Source organism: Pseudonaja textilis, chromosome 1 (genome assembly GCF_049901715.1).
Source record: "Pseudonaja textilis isolate UNSWEBS1 chromosome 1, rPseTex1.2, whole genome shotgun sequence".
Classification (NCBI taxonomy): Eukaryota; Metazoa; Chordata; class Lepidosauria; order Squamata; family Elapidae; genus Pseudonaja; species Pseudonaja textilis.
The window spans coordinates 44,983,377-45,007,002 of NC_141990.1; the positions used below are offsets into that span (position 1 = coordinate 44,983,377).

The following is a 23,626-nucleotide window of genomic DNA, read 5'->3' on the forward strand; positions in this document are numbered from 1 at the left end:
CCCTGCTCTAAGCCTATGATTAATTCTGTGTGTCAGGAGAAGCATAAAAGAAGCAGTGGGAATGAGTTACCTCAGAACCTTGTGTAGCTTAAACAAGAAAAGGGTTATGAATTAAATGTATGATCACTATGAGGAAAGTTCAATAAAGTGGTCTGGTCATATGGAGAAAATGAGTTATTGAAAATCTACACAATTGCATGAAAGAAGATGACTGGGTTGAAAGGAAGAATTGTGCTTGTATGACATTAAAGTGTTTCTCAGAAAGAAAGATATTTAAAGAGCAAGGAGTACATATATGAATTAATTTCAGAACATGGTGGAAACAAGGATGTTTGGTAAGCACAGAAAGAGATGGAGAGGTATGCCAAATAATGTAGGTATTATAGAGCTTTAGCTTTCCTTTTATCTCCCACCTTATTTTTGTTTACTGAATTACTTCTTACTTTTTTCTGTGCTTTATGTTGCTTACGCAGATGATGAGCATATATTTAACAGAATAACAGATTGGAAGGCACCTTGGAAGTCTTCTAGACCACCCGCTGCAAAAGCAGGAGAGCCATGGTGGTATAGTGTTAGAATGCAGTATTGCAGGCTAACTCTGCCAACTGCCAGCAGTTCAATCCTGACTGGCTTAAGGTTGACTCAGCCTTCCATCTTTATGAGGTCGGTAAAATGAGAACCCAGATTGTTGGGAGCAATATGCTGACTCTGTAAATCACTTAGAAAGGACTGTAAAGCACTGTGAAGCATTATATAAGTCTAAAGTATTATTGCTATTGCTACCCCATACCATTCCAAACAAGTGGCTATTCAGCTTCTTCTTAAAAACATCCAGTGATGGCACACCCACAACTTTTGAAGGAAAGCTGTTCCATTGGTTAATTGTTCTCACTGTTAGAAAATTTCTCTTTGCTTCTAGGTTGCTTTTCTTTGATTAGTTTCCATCCATTATTTTTTGTCTTGCCTTTTGATGCTTTGGAAAATAGCCTGACCCTCTCTTCTTTGTGGAATCCCTCAAATTCTGATATTTGAGGGGCTGCCTCAATATTTACAATACATATTTACAAATTAATAAATATTAATAAATATTTAAATCATAAATATTTACAAATTCTAAGGAGAAAGATGCTGTTATAAGAGTGAACTTCAAACTGTGCTCCCAAACCCTGATAAGAAACTAATCAACCCTGTAAAGTTAGTTCTACTAATTATAAGAGGATTTACAGTATAATCTATGCATGTTTATTCGGAACAGGTATTGAAACTGTTAACAGAAATCTTGTTAAGAGAATGCTTAAAAATAGCCTAATACTTGGTGAGTAGCAAAAACACATATTCTTTGGCCATGCAGGAAAATGGCCAAAGAAGCAAGCACTGCATAACAGGCTACATAAAATGTATCAACACTTGGTGATATTATTTTTTTTTAAAAAAAGAACAATTAATTCACCTTTCCAAAGTTTAGAATCAGAAAGCATCAATTTATCAACAAGGGAAGAATTTTCTCCTTCTGGGCCTTCTTGTAAACCAACTTGGCACAATATTCTACGAAGACCATCTAATTAAAAAGGAGAGAAGAGTCAAAAGGGGGTATTAGTCTGCTTCCATAATTAAGTTTCACATACATTTAGTTCTTTTATATTTATGACATTTAATCACTAACATTCAGAATCTTAGCACTGGAAGTATTTACTGTATTTTTCGGAGTGTAAGACGCCCGCAGTATAAGATCCACCTAGCTTTGGGGGAGGAAAACAAGAAAAAAAATCTGCCTCTGCCTCCCAGCAATTTGCCTCCTTGCAGCAAACAACAAACAGCCTGGTCAGCTTCAGCACAGCCTGATTAGCACAAGCAACTGGTTGTCGGTTGGATCGGTCACCTGACAATCAGCTGTTTCAGGATGCAGGGATTGCCATCCCCTATTGCCGCCTCTGTGTGCCCCATTTTCAGTCTCCGTATCCTGTTTTTGGCCTCCACGCATTCCATTTTCAGTCCATTCTGGGCGGCAGGGATTGGGATGGACAGAAAATGGGGCATGTGGAGGCTGAAAACTGGGCATGCGGACATTTTCCTTCCACGAGATGATTTTGAATACCAAATATTCAAGAAAGAATACCCTCCACAATAAAATTTCAATGCAAAATATTCTTGCAGCTTCTTTTAGAAAAATAATATTGAGAAATCCAATTATATACTTCTTCCAATTTAAAGTATTATGGCTTCTATAATTTTGAGTAAAAAAAAAATGTAATTAACCATAACATTTTATTTATATTTACCCTTAGCCTTCAGTATCCAGAAAATATTTTCTAGTTTTTCAATCATATACATTTTACCTCAGATTTTTTTAAAGATCATATTTTAATTCCAGTACCTGAATATCCAATAATGTTACTCAGCCAAGTGAGAAGCTTCAGACCAAAGCTTTGATGGGCAACAATACATGAACGCATAACTTGAACCTTCAGTGGCCGAGTCTGGCGAGTAGTACTTCTCTTAAAGGGTGTAAAAGTCAAATGTTTCATTAAAACAAAGCCTTGTGTAAGATGTATTCACTTAAACATTAAAATACTTAAGGAAAATATTATTTGCAAGGTGTAATTTTTAATACAAGATGCCAACAATTTTAATTCAGTAAGTTCTTTTGAATAATTTTACAAACTGATAAAAGAATAACATCTTATATCAATTTAAATTCTTATATCATTTTTATTCCAATATACTTAATTGGAAAAACCAATCAAACATTGCTGTTTGAGGCATTGCTGTTTGTCTGTATTGTCTTTGTCTTTCCAATATTGAATAATTATTTTGTTCTTTGCAACTTTAAACATGCATTTTGTTATAACTACCGATAGGCTACAATTGTGAGATGGTAATGCTGAACCAATAATTTATTATTAAGGAAAGTTAAACCATGGAACTTACCACTATCACAGATTTGGCTTGATCACAATACTGAAAATCTCCATAGCGAACTGATCTGCGCCCCTAGTAAACAAGCATATGGCAATTAGTAAGTCATTCAAAGATAATTCAAACATTATAGGGATTAGTTGACCAAAATTCTGAAGCTTTCTTGTAAACTATCATTAAAGACTTCTTAATAATTACACATCATTTCTCACATAGCCTTCTATGCAAGAGAAAGAAGGTAATCCAGAAAGGTAAAGCATTACTATAGAGAGAAAAAGCTTCAGTACCAACTATTTAACTCCACATCAGTTTCCACTTCCATATAGCCTCTAAAATGACATGACAGAATAGACTCTTAACAAAAAAAAGACTGCATAATGCATTATAATGGCACATTGAATAGTTTAAAAATGGCTAACTGTTAAATCCTTAGGGTGCTATATAGTTCAGGACTGCAGTCAACTATGTTGTCTGTCCTTGAATTATATTATGTCTGCTAAACATCAACGATGACTTGTGTTTATTATAATATTAAATAATTATAGATTCATACATAAAATTGAAGGACTACATATTCAGTAAGTTAATCTATGGAATGTTAAATTTACAATGAGTATATACATGGATACATAACATGGCTATCCAAGTTAGTAGTAAAATTAAAGCTGTACATAAAAATAACCCTGTATGTTTTTCCTACCAGTTTTATTCAATATGATGAAAAAGGATTTGCTTTTGAAATTTCTTTCAAAAGGAAAATGTCAATTTCTCATAAATCTTTTTAATTTGTATTTATAAAGAATTGTCATATCATAGACAATAGAACAAAATAAAAATAAAGTTTAAGAAAATTAAAATAAAAGGTTAGATAAGAAATATATACAAATCATTTTCAACTTTCTTTTCACGATCAATTACAATCTTGTTATCCCTCTTACCTCTTAAATATTTTACAAATTCCCTCACTCAATCTGTAAATGCTCATAAAACTCAAAGGAAAACATCATAAGGACCACTGAACTCTTTCATAATGGAAAATATGGCAGGTAGGCTTGAAAGTGATGAAAATATGTGTATTTTTATTTATAATATAAATGCATATATGGGTAGTCCTCAATTGGAGCGAGCACTTCCATTGCTAAGTGATCTGGTCATTTAAGTCAGTTGTGTCTGATTTTATAACTTTTTTTGCCACGATTGTTAAGCGAATCACAACTGTCTTTAAGTGAACTATGACATCATTAAACAAATATGACTTCTCTCATTGACATTGCCTGACAGAAATTGGCTGGGAAGCTTGCGGATTGTGCTCATGTAACCCCAGGTCATTGTAACTGCTGTATAAATCCATGTCAGTTGCCAAGTGCCCAAATCAGATCATATGACTGTGGGGGTGCCGCAATGATGTAAGTCAAAGACTGTCAGAAGTCATTGTTTCCATCAGCATCAAATACTTGCTAAACAAATAATTGTAATTTGAAAATTACATACATTCCATAGCTTAAACTGCAAATATAGAAGAGGAGAATGAATAAAACTATGGAATTCTCCAGGAACCACAAATACATACCAATATATATAGGGATTAATAAGTTAAAAGGATAGAAAGGATGTTGGTACTTACCTGACATGCCCATTCTCTTTGAGCTGTGAAGAGCATCCAGTAGTAGTGGGAGGTGCTTCAGTCTCTGCATGTCTAGGCTGGGCTTAATTTGTGGAACGCTCCTCCTCCTCCATGGGACTACTCCCCAGCATTCCCCAGTTTAGGCGAAGACAAGAGAAATAAACACCCTCGTCCTCAATGCCCTAACAATTCGTTGGCCGAAATAGGACCCCACCAGATGGAAAAAGGGTGGGGCTGGATGCTCTTTACAGCTCAAAGAGAACAGACGTGTCAGGTAAGTACCAACAGCCTTTCTCCCATGAGCTGTTCAGAGCATCCAGTATTGGGACATACCAAAGCTTGGCCTGTACTACGGGAGGGACTACGTCTAGCTTGGAATCCCCTCCTGGTCCCTGTGGACCCGTTGCAGAACTCTTCTGCCAAAGGAGGCCTCAGCGGATGTAAACACATCTATTTTATAATGCCTAATGAAGGGTGATGGAGAGGCCCAGGTTGTGGCTTGACAAATTTCAGTTATTGGTGCCTGCCTGTGTGGCCCATGCTGCCACGCTCCTTGTTGAATGAGTTGTTATGGCCCTGGGCACCTGTAGTGATTCAATCTGATACATTTTCGCTATTGCGGCCTGTAGCCAACGGCCTATTGTAGAAGATGAGACCTTGCATCCCTGAGTGTTGGGCTGAAATGACATAAATAAGGCTTCCATTTTTCTGAAAGTCGCTGTACGGTGAATATATATTCACAATGCTCGCCTCACATCAAGCCAATGCCTTTGTAGTTCCAACCCTTGGAATGGTCTGGGACAAAAATTAGGAAGTATCAGCTCTTGTGCCCTGTGAAAAGCCGAATTAATTTTGGGTATAAATGTAGGATCAGGACAAAGGACCACCCGGTCAGAATGGAAGACAAAAAGATCTTGTCTGATTGACAAAGCTGCTAGTTTTAAAATAGACAAGCAGAAGTGATCGCTACGAGGAAAACTACTTTATAGCTCAGAAATTGGAGACTTGATGATTTCAAGGGTTTGAAAGGGCACTTATTGAGTGCAAGAAGGACCTTGTTAAGGTCCCAGGTGGGATAACGGTGAACCGCTGGCGGACATAAATTTGCTCCTTGAAGGAAACTCCGTATGCGTGGGTGATGGGAAAGAGATAGTAGACCTTCACAAGTGATAATTGACGCCAAAGCCGCCATCTGTCTTTTCAATGTATTAGGTGATAATCCCTTGTCAAGCCCCTCTTGCAAGAACTCTAGGATTTGAGCCACAGATGGAGAGATGGGATCAATTTGAGACTTGGTACACCATTTGCAGAAACTGGACCATGTGGCATTGTAAATGCAAATTGTTGAGGGGCATCTGGCGGCGATAACTCTGTTGGAAAACTTTTGACTCTTCAGACGACTCCCCTTAACCTCCAGACAGTCAGGTGCAACCATTGAGGATCCAGATGTTGAAGGGGTCCCTGGGTTAGCAAGACCCTGTCCGGCGGAATTCTCCATGGTGTTGATACGGATAGACTGTGGAGGTCAGCAAACCATGGCCGTCTGGACCAGTAAGGAGATACTAGAAGCAGCTCCGCCCTCTCATCTAGCAGCTTCTGGATGACCTTGGGAAGCAGTAGAAGTGGCGGGAATGCGTACAGAAGTCCCGGGGGCCAACGGCAGCAGAACGCATTGAAGTTCTCCGCTCCTTGCAAGGGGTACTTGGAAAAAAATCTCGGGAGCTGAGCGTTGAGGGAGAAAGCGAACAGGTCTACCAAATGTCCAAATGTCCTGACCACCTCTTGAAACAGGGTCGGATGGAGGCGCCACTCTGATTGATCGATGGTGGCCCTGCTTAGCCAGTCTGCCTGTGTATTCGACAGTCCCGAAATGTGCTCTGCTCTGCATGAGGTGTTTCAATTGTGTGCCCCCCTATTTGTTTATGTTAGCTTTTGCTGTTACGTTGTCGGTCAATATTAGTATGTGTTGATTGTGTACCTGTGGAAAGAAGCTGTGGAGAGCCAGGTATACTGCTCAAAGCTCCAGCCAGTTTATGCTCCATGACTGTTCTATGTAGGATCAGCGGCCTTAGGCTGTGAGCGATTGAAAGTGAGCTCCCCATCCAAACAGGCTGGCATCTGTGGTGATGGTAAGTCTGTGGGGCTCTTTGAAGAGACAACCTCTGTTTATAATTGGTCTGGTCTACCAGTGGAGAGATATGAAGACCTTTGATGGAACCTTGACCTTGTATTTGGAGTTGCTTCGGCCAGATCGCTGGCACGGGAGCAGGAACCACTGGAGAGGTCTAGTGTGGAAGCGGGCCCAAGGAATAGATCTACATGAGATCATCTTGCCTAATAATTTTGATAGGTCAGCTAGGGGTACCCTTTTTTGAACTCTGATCTCCTTAACTAATTGATGGATGCTGTTTTGTCTATCTGGTGAGAGAAAAACTTTGTCTTCCACCATATCTATGATTGCCCCTAGATGGATTAATCGAGTCGATGGTGCTAATTGACTCTTTTTCCAATTGATTGAGGACCCGTGTAATTGTAGGGATTGTAATGTGGTCTGAGTATCTCTGAGCGCTTGATGAACGGAAGATGACAAAATTAATATATCATCAAGGTAACACTGGATTCGTACAAGTACACCTTGGAGATGAGCAGCAATAGCTGTGAGAACCTTTGTGAAGGTCCTGGGGGCAGATGTTAGTCTAAAAGGAAGAGCCACATATTCGAAATGGTGATTATTATAATAGAATCGTAGAAATTTATAGTGGCAAGGCCGAATGGGAATATGTAAGTATGCCTCGGTCAGATCTATGGATGTAAGGACATCACCCTTTCTGATGCCAAGTAAGATGGATTGCAGGGTGTGCATTTTAAACTTGTGATATATTAAGAATCGGTTAAGACGTTTCAAATCTAAAATTACTCTCTACCCCCTCCCAAACCTTTGGGAACAACAAAAAGATGTGAATAGAAACCTCGCCCTCATTGTTCGGTAGCTACTGGTTGGATGGCTCGTATGTCCAGTAGGTGTTGGATAGCTGTTTCCATAAGATTTCATTTAACCAGATCTCTGGAAAGAGGGCAGGACATAAAGAAGTGTGGGGGTGTGGATTGAAACTCTAGCGCAAGGCTGAATCTGATCGCATCTCTGACCCAGGAATCAGCCGATGAGTCGCATTGGTCCGCGAATAATTTAAGGCAGCCGCCAATTGGAGTTGGGTCCATCTTGGACACCGGAAGGGTCTATTTCCTGCTCCTCGAAAGGATCTCTTGGACTGGCCACCCCTTTGGTTCCTATCCCTGAAGTTGGACCTCTCTGGCTGCTGCCCTGGTTGGAAAGATGGGGGTCTCTGGTATCTGGGTGAGAATGGTCCCTGATAAAAGGGCCGAAAGGATCCCTTCCAAAAGGACTGAGGGTTTCTAGGATCTGACTTCCAAAAAAGGGAAGGTAGAATTTTCTTTTTATTTTGAGTTTTTATAAGCAGCGGATCGAGGGAAGGGCCAAACAGTCTGTCTCCCACAAGAGGAGATGAAGCCAGCTTGCATCTGTGCTTAATATCCGCTTGCCAATGTTTTAATCATAGTAAGCATCGCGCTGTGACATGTGAAGTAATGGCTCTGGCTGAAAACTGCATGAAAGGTTGCATTAGCGGAGAATTCAGTGGCTGCTATAAGTTTTGCAATGTCTTGGTCTGCCCTAATGTTGGAATTGGGGACATGCTCCTGTAAGATCCAGAGCCATCTGAGAGAAGAACAGGTAAAGAAGGAAGCGGCCATGGCCGCTCTGATGGCCCACGCATCTGACTGATGGGCCCTGCGTAGGGCCAGCTTGGCCCATTTTTCCTCTGGCTTTAATGCTTCCAGCGCTTCACTGGGAATGGAGGACGAGGACGCTAATCCCACAATAGGTTCGTCTACCTCGCGAGTATTCAACCATTTTAAGAAATCAGGGGCCAAATTAAAGTATTTCCTGTCATAACCCATGGGGGCAGGGTACACTGCTGCAGAAGCCCACTGTTTCTGTACAAGGTCTGCAAATATGTGAGGAACTGGAATCACATCTGCCTCAACTACCAGTTGGCTGAAAATTAAATCTTCTGGTCCCTCTTCTGAAGGAGTTGGACTGGTAGAAGGGGCCGGCTTGTCCAGGCGTGCAGTGTTTCTGGCCTTAAACAATAGTGTTTTGAATAGTTGTGGGCAGAATAAGCCTGTAAATACAGGTTGTTCGGGAACAAGGCCCTCATCCTCAGACATCCCCCTTTCTAAGGGGTCCACTTCTGAAAGGGCCAGGTCACTGTTATCACTGATTCAATCTGTTCCATAGGATTAATGTGCTCTACCTCTTCCGCCTCCTCCTGCGGCCCTTGGAAGAGCATATCCCCTTGAAACTGTACCTGGGTATAGTGTTGCTTCGACCTGGCCAATGATCAAACTGATTGTGAATCATACTCAGCGGGTGCAGGCTGATCCCGGGTCAGAACCGCATGTTGTAGGCCTGCTGCGATTCCCTGACGGATAGCCATCTCCATCCAGGCCTTCATCCTCTCTGGCACTTAGTTTGGAAGAGTTTGGTCCTGTCGAAGACTGGTAGCAGTTGGTGTGAATGTCGCTTCAGGTGCCCTTTGCATGGTTCGTGATCCAGTTGACTGGGCACGTTGACTCTGTAGAGCCACGCTGCGCCTGGATGAGAGGGAGAGTTGGGGAGGAAGGTAGGAAGAGGAAGACAGCACTGGACTGGGGGTGAAGAAGCTTGAGAGGTCCTGTGTGCCTCCCGTGTGCACTTATCTATTTGTCTTTCCAATGCCTTGTGGCGTCTGTTGGCGTCTTTTTCTGAGGCCTTAGAATTACCTTTTGTCTGTTTAGATTTGTGCTGAGATTTAGACTTGACCCTTGAGGTTGAGGTCTGGGAACCACTACCACCTGCCATTTCAGTTAGAGAGTTTACAGTATGCTTGTTATTTAGTACTATACTGTATAGGTGGTTGGCACACCCAGGGGCCTGACAAAAGGGTGGACAGGGTGCCCTGAAAATTGAAAAAAAAATCCCATTTTTAGATATAAATATGTATATACCATGTTTCTCATATAATAAGGCCGGGCCTTATTTCAAGCCCCGAAAAAACGGCTAGGACGTCTTTTCGGGGGTGAATTAATTTGCCTAGGGTGCCCCGCAGGCAGCTACACCTCGCCACCAGTAACTCCTACCGGCCAATCTTGGCAGAGCATGGAGGGCTCCCTACCCGTCAAGTACCTTTGCTGCAGACCCAGGTCAGTGGATGGGCAGCAGGGATATCCGCTGGCAGCGTTTCAGCTGCTTCTCAGGCCTCTGTAGCTTGCACAGTTCCTGCCAGTGCTGGCACCTCTCTCTCCAGCGCCATCTCCAACAACAGCATCTGAGTCGCTTCCGCTTTTCCCCCGTCCCCGTAACAACAGGAAAAAAAAAACATTTTGAGGTACCTGGGAGTACCGCACACTGTGTTTTGGTTTAATCCTGAGTGGCTGGGTGGGCATAAGAGCCGAGCGAGCGTCTCTGCTGTTGCTACCCTTGGTGCTCCAGCCTCAGGCTCTGCAAAAGTCCCAGTGCACAGCCCGTTCCTGCATTCCAAGCGTGCCCAGGCTGAGCTGCAGCTGTCCCGCTCTCGTCAGTGCCGTCTCCAACAACAGCGGTGGGAACCGTGGAAGCGTTTCTCTGGTGGGGGAGCCGCCTCCCTAACTTCCATCCACGCCAACGCCGCCCGCCTGCTGACCCGGGTCTTCAGCAAAGGCGCTTGGTGGGAGTAGGGAGCCCTCCGTGCTCTGCCATGATCGGCTGTTAGAAGCGGCTGATGGCGAGGCATAGCTGCCCGCGGGGTGCTCCTAATGGCAAGTTCCCTGCCTTCTCCCCCAATTTTGCATGTTTTAAAATAGGCCTAAATTTGGGGGGGGGAGGCTTAATTTCATTTTATGCCTAGAAAACATGCTGGGTCTTACTATGGGGGGGGGTATTGTTGGAGAAACATGGTATATGTTTCCAATATGAGTCGTATCTCAATAATAATACATTTATTATTATATTACTAGTATTATATTATTATTATTATTAGCATATACAAGTATGTAAATATATATCAATATAACAGCTAATTTATTGGATATCCCAATCAGCCAAATTGAGAACGCCCAACAGGCCAAAGTATTAATCACAGGCCTTCAACAGCTTCCCTGCACAGCCGGACATTGGCCTAGGTGCTCACTGTTGTGCCGCTGGTTAGGGAGAACTCTGAGGGTTAAGCCAACAACAAGAATAACAGACGGCCTCAAATATGGTTTAAAACGAGGTTGCAATAATTCCTTGGGGTTTTTGAATAAAGACCCTCTGATCGGGAATAAGAAACTACCTGACACAGTCTACAGAAAAGTCTACAACAAAATGGCAATTGGCTGTTATTTTTGGCGTGTGCGCCAGCAGCAATCTCCCGCCGTGAGAAGAGATTAGCTCCAGACAGCTTTCCCTTAGTACTAAATGGCTGGGAGGGGTGAAAATAACCAGGTGTTTAAGCCCTTCACCCCAAGGTGGCATTCTGGGGGAAAAACAGTGATACGACTCAGTTGCAAGTGAGAGAAACAAAACCACGCCATTCATTTGTTAAAACGGTGTGGCTATCGCTATGGCAAGGGAAGGGCTAGCAGTTTGGGGGGAGCGGAACAAAGCCGAAGCCTTCCTCCACTTCGGGGCACGAAAAGCGCTTCCTGGTACAGCGATCACCAACGGCCAGATGGAAAAGGCAGCGTGGGTAGATCATTAAGCAATTCGTTGAGAGAACCTGAAAGATGAATTGACTGTCTCCAAATCTGAAAAGAGAAATTCTGTTTCGGGCAAGGAGTAATGAAAGAGCACTGCCTATCCCTCATAAGCCAAAACTGGGAAATGCTGGGGAGGAGCCCGTGGAGGAGGAGGATCTTTCCACAAATTAAGCCCAGCCTAGTCATGCAGAGACTGAAGCACTACTCCCACACCTCCCACTACTACTGGATGCTCTGAACAGCGCATGGGAGAATTGTTGGGTGATAATATGATAGTAGAATGGGGGCTATAATAAATATATAGACTACTTGTACCAGATCAAAAATATGCTGTGTATGCATAAGTCACTTTAAATAGTTTGATGTGCTTGATAAAGTATAAACTTAAGCAAATGTCTTGCTATGCTGAAATTTAAAAAAAAAATTCCTTCCCAGAATCACAATTCTGATGGCTTTCTATACTGCAAAAGTTTCTCAGACTGGGAAGGCATCCAGTAGAAACTCCTTCATGTTGTATAGTATATACTGTATTGCAAAAGAGACAGGGGGAGACTCTGCATTATTTAATTTTTTAATTAATGGGACATTAATAAAATACTCAAGCACTGAACCATGCTCTTAATATTGTTCTGGAAATTGTCACATCCATATTCTTCTAGTTTTCTTTAATCAATAACAAGGAACTTATAATATACAGATGAATACATTTCTAAGTAAAAAATTAATAAGCTTAAATAAATTACTTACATCTCTATCCACAGTTGTTGCAAATCCAATAGCCTCCTTCTGTGTACAATTTACTGCTTTTTGAAGTGTATAAATAACTTGCTCATATGTGTGGACTTCATCATTAAAAAGCATGCAGTAATAAGTATCATTTTTGTTGCTGTAAAGACAGTATCACAAACCACATATTCAGTCATTTCAATCAGTTAAAGTATTTTTGGCATCATTTTTTCCATTATTCAATGCAATCTCTGTACTGTATAGAAAGTATGCAGTAAGAACAAGTACAATTTGTTGATTAAAGACAACAATTAAATGTTTTTATTAATAATATAATATAGCAATACCAATAAAACACTTACCCATTACAAATTGTATTGGCTTTTTATCTGGACAAATCTCTTTGCTATTCACGTGTTTCTGCATTTCATTTACTGTTAGCTGTCTTCAGTGTTCAAACTGAAGCAGAATAAAATACTGACAAAAGTGAAAATGTAGGTTTGAGTACAGACACTAAACTTTCCTACCAACAATAAAAAAGTGCTATTGTTTTCTTCCTAGGTTTTTTTAAAAAAACTGTTTAGGCTACCCTACAGCCAAGGAAGCTTGGGTGGTCTCCCATCAAATTACTCGCTAAGCCCAGTTCTGACTTTTAAGCCTAGATAAAGCCAGCCTGATTCTGCTATATATTAATAGCATAAAATATAATTCTAAATTTGGCAAGACTCAAGGATAAATTCTTGAAAAAAAAACCCAGAGCTGATAAATCCTGGATGCTGGCAGGTTAAGGAACTGCTGGTAATTAAGGAGCAATAATCATAAAGACATTGAAACAATGTCAGGTCATGAAGACTGCTTTCAAATCTGGACTCTAGCTGACAAGACCTTCTTGGAATTTGATTTGGTTACCAGTTTGTTTGGACACAGTCACTTAGGAAGTCTTTTATGGTGACGTACAAAGCTGAATTTATAATTCTGAGGTAAGTTCTTTGTGGTAACATGTCTGAACTGCCATTCATGAAGTCACTATAATTCAAGTCACTTTTTACAAATAATTCCTGTATAATACATTTTTCTTTTACTATTTAAAAGAACAATCATAATAATGTTTTAGTAAAACTAGGAATCAAAACTAGTAATTTGGTTTTCAACTTACGCTGTTTCTAAACCTGGTGGCAGCTCATTTTCCTTTTCCCATGTTAATATATCTACAGCATACTGAAACACGACTGCAAAAATACCATACGCTTTCGTTATCATATCTTCTGGCAAGTGCACAACAGGATCCTAAAATAAAAACAGTGAAAATATTATTATACCAAGAAATTTTCTTCATTTTTTTCTACCATAATATTCTACAGGAATTGTCTTTGGGGATTTATTAATATTGACTGTGAATATACCCAAATGAATTTGAACATTTCATTTCATGGTTTTCTGAAAATTTATGTAACATTCACTATGCTTTCTTCATTCCTTTTTTATCTTTCAATGTGTATTTCCAGATGTTTCAGGCTAAATTAACTGGAATTTTTGAAATTAGGGTAATTTTTTATAGGTATGAAAACATAGTGGTGACATGCTATATAAGAGTCTTGCAAACGTTTTCCTTGGTTTTTCTCTAGTTTCTATTAATTCACGAATGTCAAACTCTATTGTGTCACTTGACATATTGCGACATTTTTTGCCTTTGCGGAGCTGGTGTGAGAATGGCCAGAACAAGACACATCCAGCCCAGCGGGCCACCAGTTTGACAGGCCTGCATTAAATGGATACTCTTACTAAGACATATTATGAATCATTTCCACAAAAGGGGAATCTGTTAAAATTAAAAATACAAAAAAAAAATCTCCTGAGGATTTGAAGTAAACTTAGATATTCTTGAAGGAGCAGTGACAGAATTGTGGAGATTGGTGATCAGACAGATCTCCAGAAAATTGAGACATTGTGGGGTTGCCCCTGTGAGTGGACTGCAGGAATGGAGACTTCTGGCTCTTGAGTCGAGCACTGGAAGTTGAGGAATTTCAATCAAGCTCACAGATGTAATGCAGCCTACATAGGCATAATGTTCATATCAAGCCTCTTTTATTAATCACTTTTAGAAATTTGCTTAACTACTTTCCAGTTATTAGTAGCAACCCTTGGATCGACAGGTTTTATAACACTGGATGAGTTTACTTCAATCCTTAATGAAAGAAATTTTAAATATAAATTTAAAGACTTAAACATGTTTTTTAGAATAAGCAACAAAAGGGTGATTCTGGAAAGTTACAAATGGACTAAAAGTTGAGATGGATATAAGATATTTAGATTAATTATAAGAATCCTTCCTGTGGAAAAATGCTTTTGTTTTGAATTCTTAAACAAAACATAACCAGATAGGACTTGGAAGATTGGATAAAAAGGGGGACCAAAGATTAGTTCTTTGTACTTTTCAATTAAATGAGAAGTAATTAAATTTGGTTTACTTATACAGACTGGAGCAAGACATATTGAAGAATATTTGTGAACTGTGGACCCAACCTTAAGAGCAAATCTTAACTTTAAGAGCATCTACCATATTATATAGACTGTTTTTAAAAGACGCTATAGAAGATGAACAACTTTTACTAGATTAGGGTGCAACTGAGCAATAATTTGAAAGTGGATAAAAAATGATAGGCTACAAGAATGGTACAGAAAAAAATTCTACACTGGGTATATAAATTAAACTGGTTGATATATTAATAATTAAAAGAAATATACAAATGGCAAATCAAGAGTGGCCTGGATTGCTTTCCTATATTGGATTTACAAAAGAAACTTGTTAACATTTTGAAGGATTTCGTAAATACAAAGAAAAACATGAAAAGAAATCAGGTTCTATGGAATTATTTGAAGAGATTATGGATAAAATTATTAAAAGTAAAAAGGGAGGAATGTAAAATGGATTTATTTGATCATGGTTAAAATAGGTATTTTCTCTGGTAATCGTTACTGGACTTTTGCTGACCCCAGAACTGAAATGATGTTATATTGATTTGTTTATAAATAAGAGATGGGGAAAAGAAATCATTTGGTATATTTTAAGAGAAAGTGATAAGTTACTAAAATTGTTTATACTTATGATAAAGGGGAAGTCATTTCTTTGCATATTTCTTTTCTTTTACTTTACAATATTTTCTTTCCTATTTTCCTTTTTATTTTTTATTTTCTGCACAATTTTTCTTTTTTCTTTTTCAGTTTGTAAAACCTTTTTAATTGAAATGTTTAATAAAATTATTATTAAAAAGCCTCCTCCAAAAAAAACCCAAAAATCTGTTGAATAAAATTATTTGTCCATACAAGATTAAGTAATGAAATTCTATGACAGGTAAGCCAAGATAGTATAGTCTAAAATTTTACTCTCTATCTTCTTAATTCCACACAATATCTCAGCATCACGTACTGTAATTTAGATGACACATCTTGTTACCTCATCCTCCTCTGTTTCTGAAGTACTGTGTTCATGCTTCTGGCAGTAAGAACCTTCTTTCCAAGCTTCAGTGTCACCACAGTCACAGAACCCACCTCCACATGAAGTTGTCATCTAAAGTATTATGCAAAATGTGCAAGAATGGAAAAATACTGGTCAAATGAAAACAGAAATAAACAATGGTTCAAAAATTAATAACTGTTTACAGTTCCTTAGCCTACTATTCCTTAGGGAAGAATTACAAGATAACCGCTGTGTGACATTTTAGAATCAAAGCTTAAATTCATGGAGCAGAATGAATATTGTGATGGGAAGGGGGGGTCTTTCCTACCCATTAACGGTCATTCTTAGCTTGACTTACGACTACAATTGGGACCAGAATTTCTATTGCTAAGCAAGGCAGTATTAAGTGAGTCCCACCCAATTTCTAGTTAGGACTGTTATAGTCACACAGTATCACAAGTTAAGTGCCACTTCTTGTAACATTGAGGCATCAGTGTCCTCCAGAAAGTTCTGCTCAGTTATTTAAGGGGCCTTCACAGGTCATCGGTAGATAGATTCCAGAAGACATTTTTGCCACAACTGACAGCAAAGCAAAACAGAAGTGCTTGTAGAAATGTCTTCAGGGTATGAACATTATATGCAGATGATCTCAGAAGGGCTTTGACAGATGTGCAGAATTTGAATCTGAAGTGCAAAAGGTGTCAGAATTCCAATCAAACTCCAAGCCCCAAATCTGATTCAAGATGGATGGGGGTGGGGAGGGGAATGACAAAAGGATTTTTCAGATCTGGCACCCTCATTACACCTGTCAGTTACTCTTTAAAAGAATACCTTTCCCATGCCCTGCAAGTAGCAAAAGCTTATTTAAAGAGCAGCTTATGGTACAGTGAAGGTGGGCATGCATGATCCTTGCACTCTTCAGACCCAAATACTACACACTTCTGTTTTCAAAATAGCCTCAGTAAATCTTTTGGAAGTCTTTCAGGGTATTTAGGATAGTATTTTTTGGTTTTACTGGTAATGTCTCGCAATGATTTGCACAACCCTATAAAGCATAAACTCAAAATAAATAAATAAATCACTAAAGTAATAGACAAACTTACTAACCCGATATCGATGCTCCCTGTGAACACTTCCCAGAAAGCATTCCATGCATAATACACAAGTTGAATCAACTGCACAGTCTCTGATAGAGGAAAAAAGAAAAGGAAATGCACAAAAACTCTTCAAATGCTCAAGAAAATAACTACAATGTAAGTAATTCAGGCTGTTCTATATTCATGGAAATCCTGTTCATTAGCAAAATGGGAGTAAAGGAAAAAAATGAGGAGAGGGGATTAGACAAACTGTATGTATATTTGCACCAATGATTTCTGCCCTTCAATCATCCATTTCTAAGAATAAGCAGCAATACTTTTAACTATTTATGTCATGAAATTATGAAAAAAGCTGGTAACTTGTGAAATAGACAACATTTTTAGATAATAAATGTTTTTTTTTTTAAAAACATAAAACACTAATTACAAATTATGACCAAAATTGAGCCCAACAATTTCCACTGCTAAGGAAGACAATTGTTAAGTCAATTTTGCCCCATTTTATAATCTTTCTTTTCTTTCTCTTAACAATTATTAAATTGTTAGCAGTAGTAACACAATCTGGCTTCCTCACTGACTTTGCTTATCATGTGTTGGCATCCAGAGCCTGTTTCGTTTTCTATCCAAGTAGAAAAGTATGTCACTTTCTAAATCTACTTTTTTGTAATCTCTTTGGAGAACTGAAAACTTTTCAAGTTTTATTACAGTGATGGCTTCCATCTCCATCGTAGTGAATTCTTTTATTTTTCATTCTATGTATTGCTGCTTCTACTTATTTTTTCTTAGAGCTATGAAACAAATATTTAAAAAACTGTAGTCTTTTTAAAAGTTATGTTCTTCCCATTCAGTCTTTTTTTCTTTTCTGACATCTGGATTTTCATATTTATCTAAATTAACAATCAGCAGAAAATAAATTTCATGTTATATATAGCAATGTATGAGACCGTCAGGCTTTACAATAGATTTGACTACTATAAATCCAGAAGTATAAAATTTTAAAATGACGATGTCTTTTTGATGTTAAGATTATTGTAATTAAGATTAATGTAATTCTAAGAAAGATGAATATATCAAAAGATCTTGTATTTATTTCTTATTCTAAGAAAAAGCATATACTATTATATTTCCTTTAGCAGAAAATTCCTTTCTACCATACTAATTACAATTGCTTATTGAGAAAGGCAGATTTATTTTCTCAACTTTTAAGCAAATCACAGGGTATTTTTATTTTTGTTGATTAAGTAAAACAAGGAATTTCAGAATTCAGCTCTAATCTGGACCCAGCTTGAAAGTTACTGTATGACTGTACTGAAATCCTGGTAAGTGTAAACATTACTGTTTGTATGGGGATATGTTTGAATACTGCATTTCATGTTAAAAACACATATAGAAAACATTGGGTCACAGGTATCATATTGAATCTTTTACATCTGAAAAAGTATACACTGACAACCTTAATTTTAAAATAACCATATATTTTACTATCTTGGACAAGCTCATGAAGTATTACAAACTTCTAAATAATCTAACATTTGATTTGATTTACTGTACCCTAGATATTCAACTATGCATTGTTATTTGGTCTTTTTGGTCCTGATGCTACCACTACTTCCAAAATTCAGTATCTGTTTAACATTTTGGACAAATTACATACCATAAACCACAGTTGCTATAGTTTGCTATAGAATATTTTGGGAACTCAATGACACTTGCCATTATTTAATCTGATAAAAATATTCTGTTCCTATAGGGTGACGACTTCTTTTAAACCTGTAATTAATTTCTTTTCATGTTAAAATGAATTTAAAACAATAAAAATGTTAGTTTCTTCTACACTGGCAGTGATAAAATCTCATGGGTCAGAAGGTTGATAAAAGAAGGATAGAAGATTCTATGTTCCATGAAGCACATGAAAAAATATGATTTGATCTAATTTTTATTACCATTTTCATAGTGTTCTCCACTAATAGTTATTAGGTTCCAAAATACCAAAATTCAATTTTATTAGACTACCAATAATTTATTTTCTAATTATCAAGATACCATCAGGATAATTTCAATATTACACATAACCATTTAACTGATTTTAGTAACAATGTAAACATGCTAATTTTGAAGGACAATTTAAAATAAATGATTAGTAATTACCTGCAAGAATAGGTAGGTTCTCCAACTTTAAAAACCCGCCCACATAGATGTGAAGGTTTGTTTGCTTGCTCAAGTTTTTGAAAGCCATAAGTAGGATCTTCACCACAAAGATACCATTCCATTGGGCACAGAAGAACATGTTGTGCAAGCATATCTTCTCTTTCAGGAGCTGGATTGGGACCCCTGCAGTAAATCTGGGGCACATAATAGGCTAGGTGCTTGTATATCTCTTTAGGAAGATCAGATGCTTGTAGCCAGTTCTTCAAGAAAAAAGTGAAAAAATATAAAATTAAAATAAGATACAGCTACCCAAAAGTTTTAATAATAAAAGCTACTGATGGATTGTAAAATGATAAACTCAACATTAAAGCTGACTTTAATGCCCAAGATTCACAGGAACATTTTGAACATACTGAAGTGCTCAGTACACCCATGAGATGATATCACCTCACCTACGTACAATATATTCTTGTATTTCAAGAATGTCAAAGAAATTCTGTGTTTACCTGAAATGGTATACATTGTATAAATTTTGTTTAAAAACAGAAATCTGAAGCAAAAGGAATTCAGACTTATTTTTTAATCTTCCTAAGGTTTGTTTGTTAAATCTATCATAAGACTGCAAGCAGAAATCCATAAGAATTGCCTTAATAGATCAAGATAATCATCAGGTATTCCAACATTTCTTTAAAAGCTTCCTATCTTTTAGCAACTACACATATGCCTTTGGAGCTGGTCACAAGCTGGTCATAATGATGATAATCATATATGTAATTTGCAGACATTTTCCAATATTATATGCTCAAAATCAAAAGATTCTCAAAACTTACATCTGGACCTTTTGCTATTTTTTATTGCAACTAAAATAGTCTGTAACAAAAAAGATCAGCCATACAAATTGGTAGCTGATGCCCATTAAAATTAAAACTATTTTAAACTTATGAAAATTGTTCATCTCCTTTACCCTTCTCCCATAAAGGCATCACTTGCATTTAGCTTGAATATGAACAAGAATGAAAATGTAAATAGGGGAAGAGAAAGAAATGGAGTCTTCTGGATGATCACTTGAATATGAGCCAGCAGTGCAGCAGCAGCCCAAAAAAGATAATACAATCTTGGGTTGTATAAACAGAGGCATAGAATCAAGATCACGTGAAGTAGTAGTACCGCTTTATAAAATCCTAATAAGACCACACCTGGAATAGTGCAACCAATTTTGGTTACCATACTACAAAAAAGATGTTGAGACTTTGGAAAAAGTTCAAAGAAAAGCAAATAAGATGATCAAAGGCCTGGAGACTAAAACATATGAAGAACAGCTACAGGATTTGGGTTTGGCTAATCTAAAGAAAAGAAGAATTAGGGGTATCATGATAGCAGTATTCCAGTACTTGAGGGGCTGCCACAAAGAGGGGATCAAATTATTCTCCGAAGCATTGGAGGGCAGGACAAGAAACAATGGTTGGAAACTAATCAAAGAGAGAAACAACCTGAAATTAAGGAGAAACTTCCTAACAGTGAGGATAATTAACCAGTGGAATAGCTTGCCTCCAAAAATCATAGGCACTCCATCACTGGATATTTTTAAGAGTCTAGACAATAACTTATCTAAAATGGCATAGGTCTGCTTGAGCAAGGACTAGAAGACCTCCAAAGTCCCTTCCAGCTCATTCATTCTATTATTTCTATGCTAATAAAATACAATAGTGTTATCTTGCCTATGTTTCTGCTTGTGAACTACTACAGTGAAATCCAAAAATTCAAAGGATAACAGGATAAAGCACCAATATGATGGAATATCATCATAAAAGCACAAAAATAATGCTGCTGTCACTCCTTGATCTTTCATAACATTGCAACTTTTGTATAATTGAGATAAGCAAGGGTGAATTAAAGAGACCTACATTCATAAAAAACTGCTGATATTTCAATCTATGTACATTACAATCTCATCCTATCTACTTACAGAACATGATTTTTCCAATATACTAATTGATGTCTTATAGTTTATTTTGACTTTATTTTTTATTTATCTACACAGTTCTCTACTATGTTTTGCCAAATTCAGATTATATTTTCATATAATTATATAATTAAAAAGATTCTTATTCAGTCATAAAATAAATTGGATTTGTCTTAGTACCAAGATAAGACTACAACTACTCTAAGTTCCTTTTTATCCTCAAATTGTAGTTATAACTGTAGGATGATTTCTCACTAGGTTTTAACAGTAAATTCAGGGATAAGGAAATAGGTATGTAAATCTTCTAGAAGATTAATATAATTATTAAAATAATTTGTATAATTCCAAAATATTTAAAAATGATTGCATTTTCTAGCCTTCCCAACCCTTGACCACAGGGGGAAAACGTATTACATACGTAGCATGAGAGAAATCATCTTTAAAACATGCCAAGTCCTCATTTTCTTTTAGATAATGCATACCAGATACCTAGCACTCTTTAAAACTAGGTGAAGCTATAAAAAGTATTCAAAGGTCTGTAACAGCAACTGCAGAATACATTTCAGGAAAACTGAGCTATCCCATTGTAATCCTATATCGAATGCTTTTTAAAAATTAATATGTCAGAAAACACATTTGTTAAATATATTTCAGCTTTATGTTATTGCAATATTAAAATACTGTACATAGTTATTTAGAATAAGTCCTACATTGGATGATACATTGGATGTATACATTAATGTATATTATTAATTATTGTTAACTGTTATGTATTTTACTCAAAAAATCTTGGCAATGGAAGTTTAAGGATTTAACGTTGTACAGTCCAAAATAAATATTATAATACCAAAGTTTTAATTTTCCACTCAACAACTCATGTGTGTGTGTGTGTGTGTGTGTGTGTGTGTAAAAGATACAAAGTATTTTCACATTTTAGTTCATACTTTCATGTTTTAATGATCATAACATTTCACAAATAGATATTCAATCATATATTATTTAATATTTGTATGCTTAAGGAAAAATAACCAATATTGATTGATCACTATAAAAAATGAGAAAGAGTTTCCACAAGTATTCTGACAGATACAGTGCAAACAGGATTCACCTAACTATGACTATATAGAAAACCAACCCCCTCATTCCTCTGTCTCTGTTTCTGTCTCTCCCTCCCCCCACATATACACGCATACATGCATATACATTCACACGCACACACACACACACACACACACGTATGTATACATAATAATCACTAATGCATTTCTAATATTTAACACATTACATTTATAAACAGATGAATTTATTTAACTCTAAGCAAACTGGAACCAGATGCCCCAATAAGTATATTATGAGGCAACTAAGACAGAATTTACCAATTCTTGATTATTTTAAACATATAAATCTTCTTGACTACTTCTTGACTAAAAGATTGATATTAAAAACAATACCCCATCACATTAGGACAATTCTCAATCTATATACATATTAGCAAATTAAGGGCAGAATTGTATTTATTTGCCCATACATTATAGCAGTACAGGTAGTCCTTGACTTGTAACAGTTCATTTAGTGACTGTTCAAAGTTACAACGGCACTGAAAAAAATGACTTATCACCATTTCTCACACTTACAACCTTTGTATTATCCCATGATCATGTTATCAAAATTCAAATTTTTGGAAACTGGTTCCTACTTATGACTGTTGCTGTGTCCCAAGGTCACGGAATCACCTTCTGACAAGCAAAATCAATGGGGAAGCCAGATTCACTTAACAACCGGGTTACTAACTTATCAGCTGCAATGATTCATTTAACCACTGTGGCAAGAAAGAACATAAACAACAGAAATTTTGGGCTTAATTGTGGTTGTAAGTTGAGGACAACCTGTGTTTAAGAGATTAGTGCAGTAGTTTATTAATCTGGGAGCAATCTATCCTTCAATATGGGACAGTAAATTTGTAATTGGCATTTAACTATCCAATCTGCCCTTTAGAGCTGGTCACATAAACCAAGATAGGCCAAATGACCAGCATTGGCATTGTTACAAAGGAAGATTGTGTTCTGGTTATTCAGAACAAAAGGGGTTATTCAATCTGCCACTAGACAGTGCTATGGATCTGTGTTAGATCAGCATTCCCCAAACTGACATTTTCTATTTGAATTGGGGCTACAATCCTACAATATGGACACGGGCTATACTCACTGGAATACATCTGGTGAACACCCAATTTCTAACATTTCCTCAAATGATTTCAAATCAGAAGTATCAGACCATTAAATGCTTAATATGTTTAAGTAAACTGAAATAATCTGTCTTTGAAAATGATAAATAGGGTGAAATTTATAAAAAATTATATTGTAATTAAATTTTAATCTTTAAATTATAAAGTTTATTATTTTCCATAATACACAAATATAACAATCTTTGCAGAATCTGTTTATGGGATAATCTACATAATTAATTAAGTATAAATGTTGATCAACTGAATCAAATTCTACTGTGGGAAAATGAAAACATGGGACAAGCCTTAAAACAGGCAAAATGGAGCTAACTTCAAATCATTTTTGGTTCCTCCCCATTTCCTCGAGCAACATACACTAGGACTATAATACAATTAGTTATATTAAAAGACTATTTCTCCTTCTGTCCATATTTACTGTCATCAGTTGTACTAATATTATAGAGTGGGTTTTTTGGGGAAAAATCTTGACCAGCAATTATAGTCTGCTGCCACTCCAAAATAAAGCAAGTAAAATACTTCTTTCAATTCTCTGCTTCAATCCTTGTAGGCAACAACCTATGTTTATCAATTCATTGACAGGGCTCGGTTCTCAGTCAATTCTTGAACCCAGCGGCACAACAAAGACTAGATATACTGAGCACTGCCTTGGTTCACCAAATGTTTTATTTTTGCC

At 37.3% G+C, this 23,626-nt stretch overlaps 1 protein-coding gene across 3 annotated transcripts in view; it reads right to left on the reverse strand.

Moving 5' to 3' along the window:
* The window catches only part of UBR2 (ubiquitin protein ligase E3 component n-recognin 2), a 70,642-nt gene that overhangs the window by 44,129 nt on the left and 2,887 nt on the right, over positions 1–23,626 (reverse strand). For all 3 annotated transcript variants that reach the window (XM_087932725.1, XM_026695821.2, XM_026695822.2), the window contains exons 2-9: positions 18,746–19,005; positions 16,608–16,686; positions 15,498–15,611; positions 13,200–13,330; positions 12,065–12,203; positions 2,929–2,991; positions 2,375–2,495; positions 1,451–1,558 (exon numbers count right to left, since the gene is read on the reverse strand). In XM_087932725.1, the coding sequence (XP_087788851.1) occupies positions 1,451–1,558; positions 2,375–2,495; positions 2,929–2,991; positions 12,065–12,203; positions 13,200–13,330; positions 15,498–15,611; positions 16,608–16,686; positions 18,746–19,005 (1,015 nt within the window). The remainder of the gene's footprint in view (positions 1–1,450; positions 1,559–2,374; positions 2,496–2,928; positions 2,992–12,064; positions 12,204–13,199; positions 13,331–15,497; positions 15,612–16,607; positions 16,687–18,745; positions 19,006–23,626) is intronic.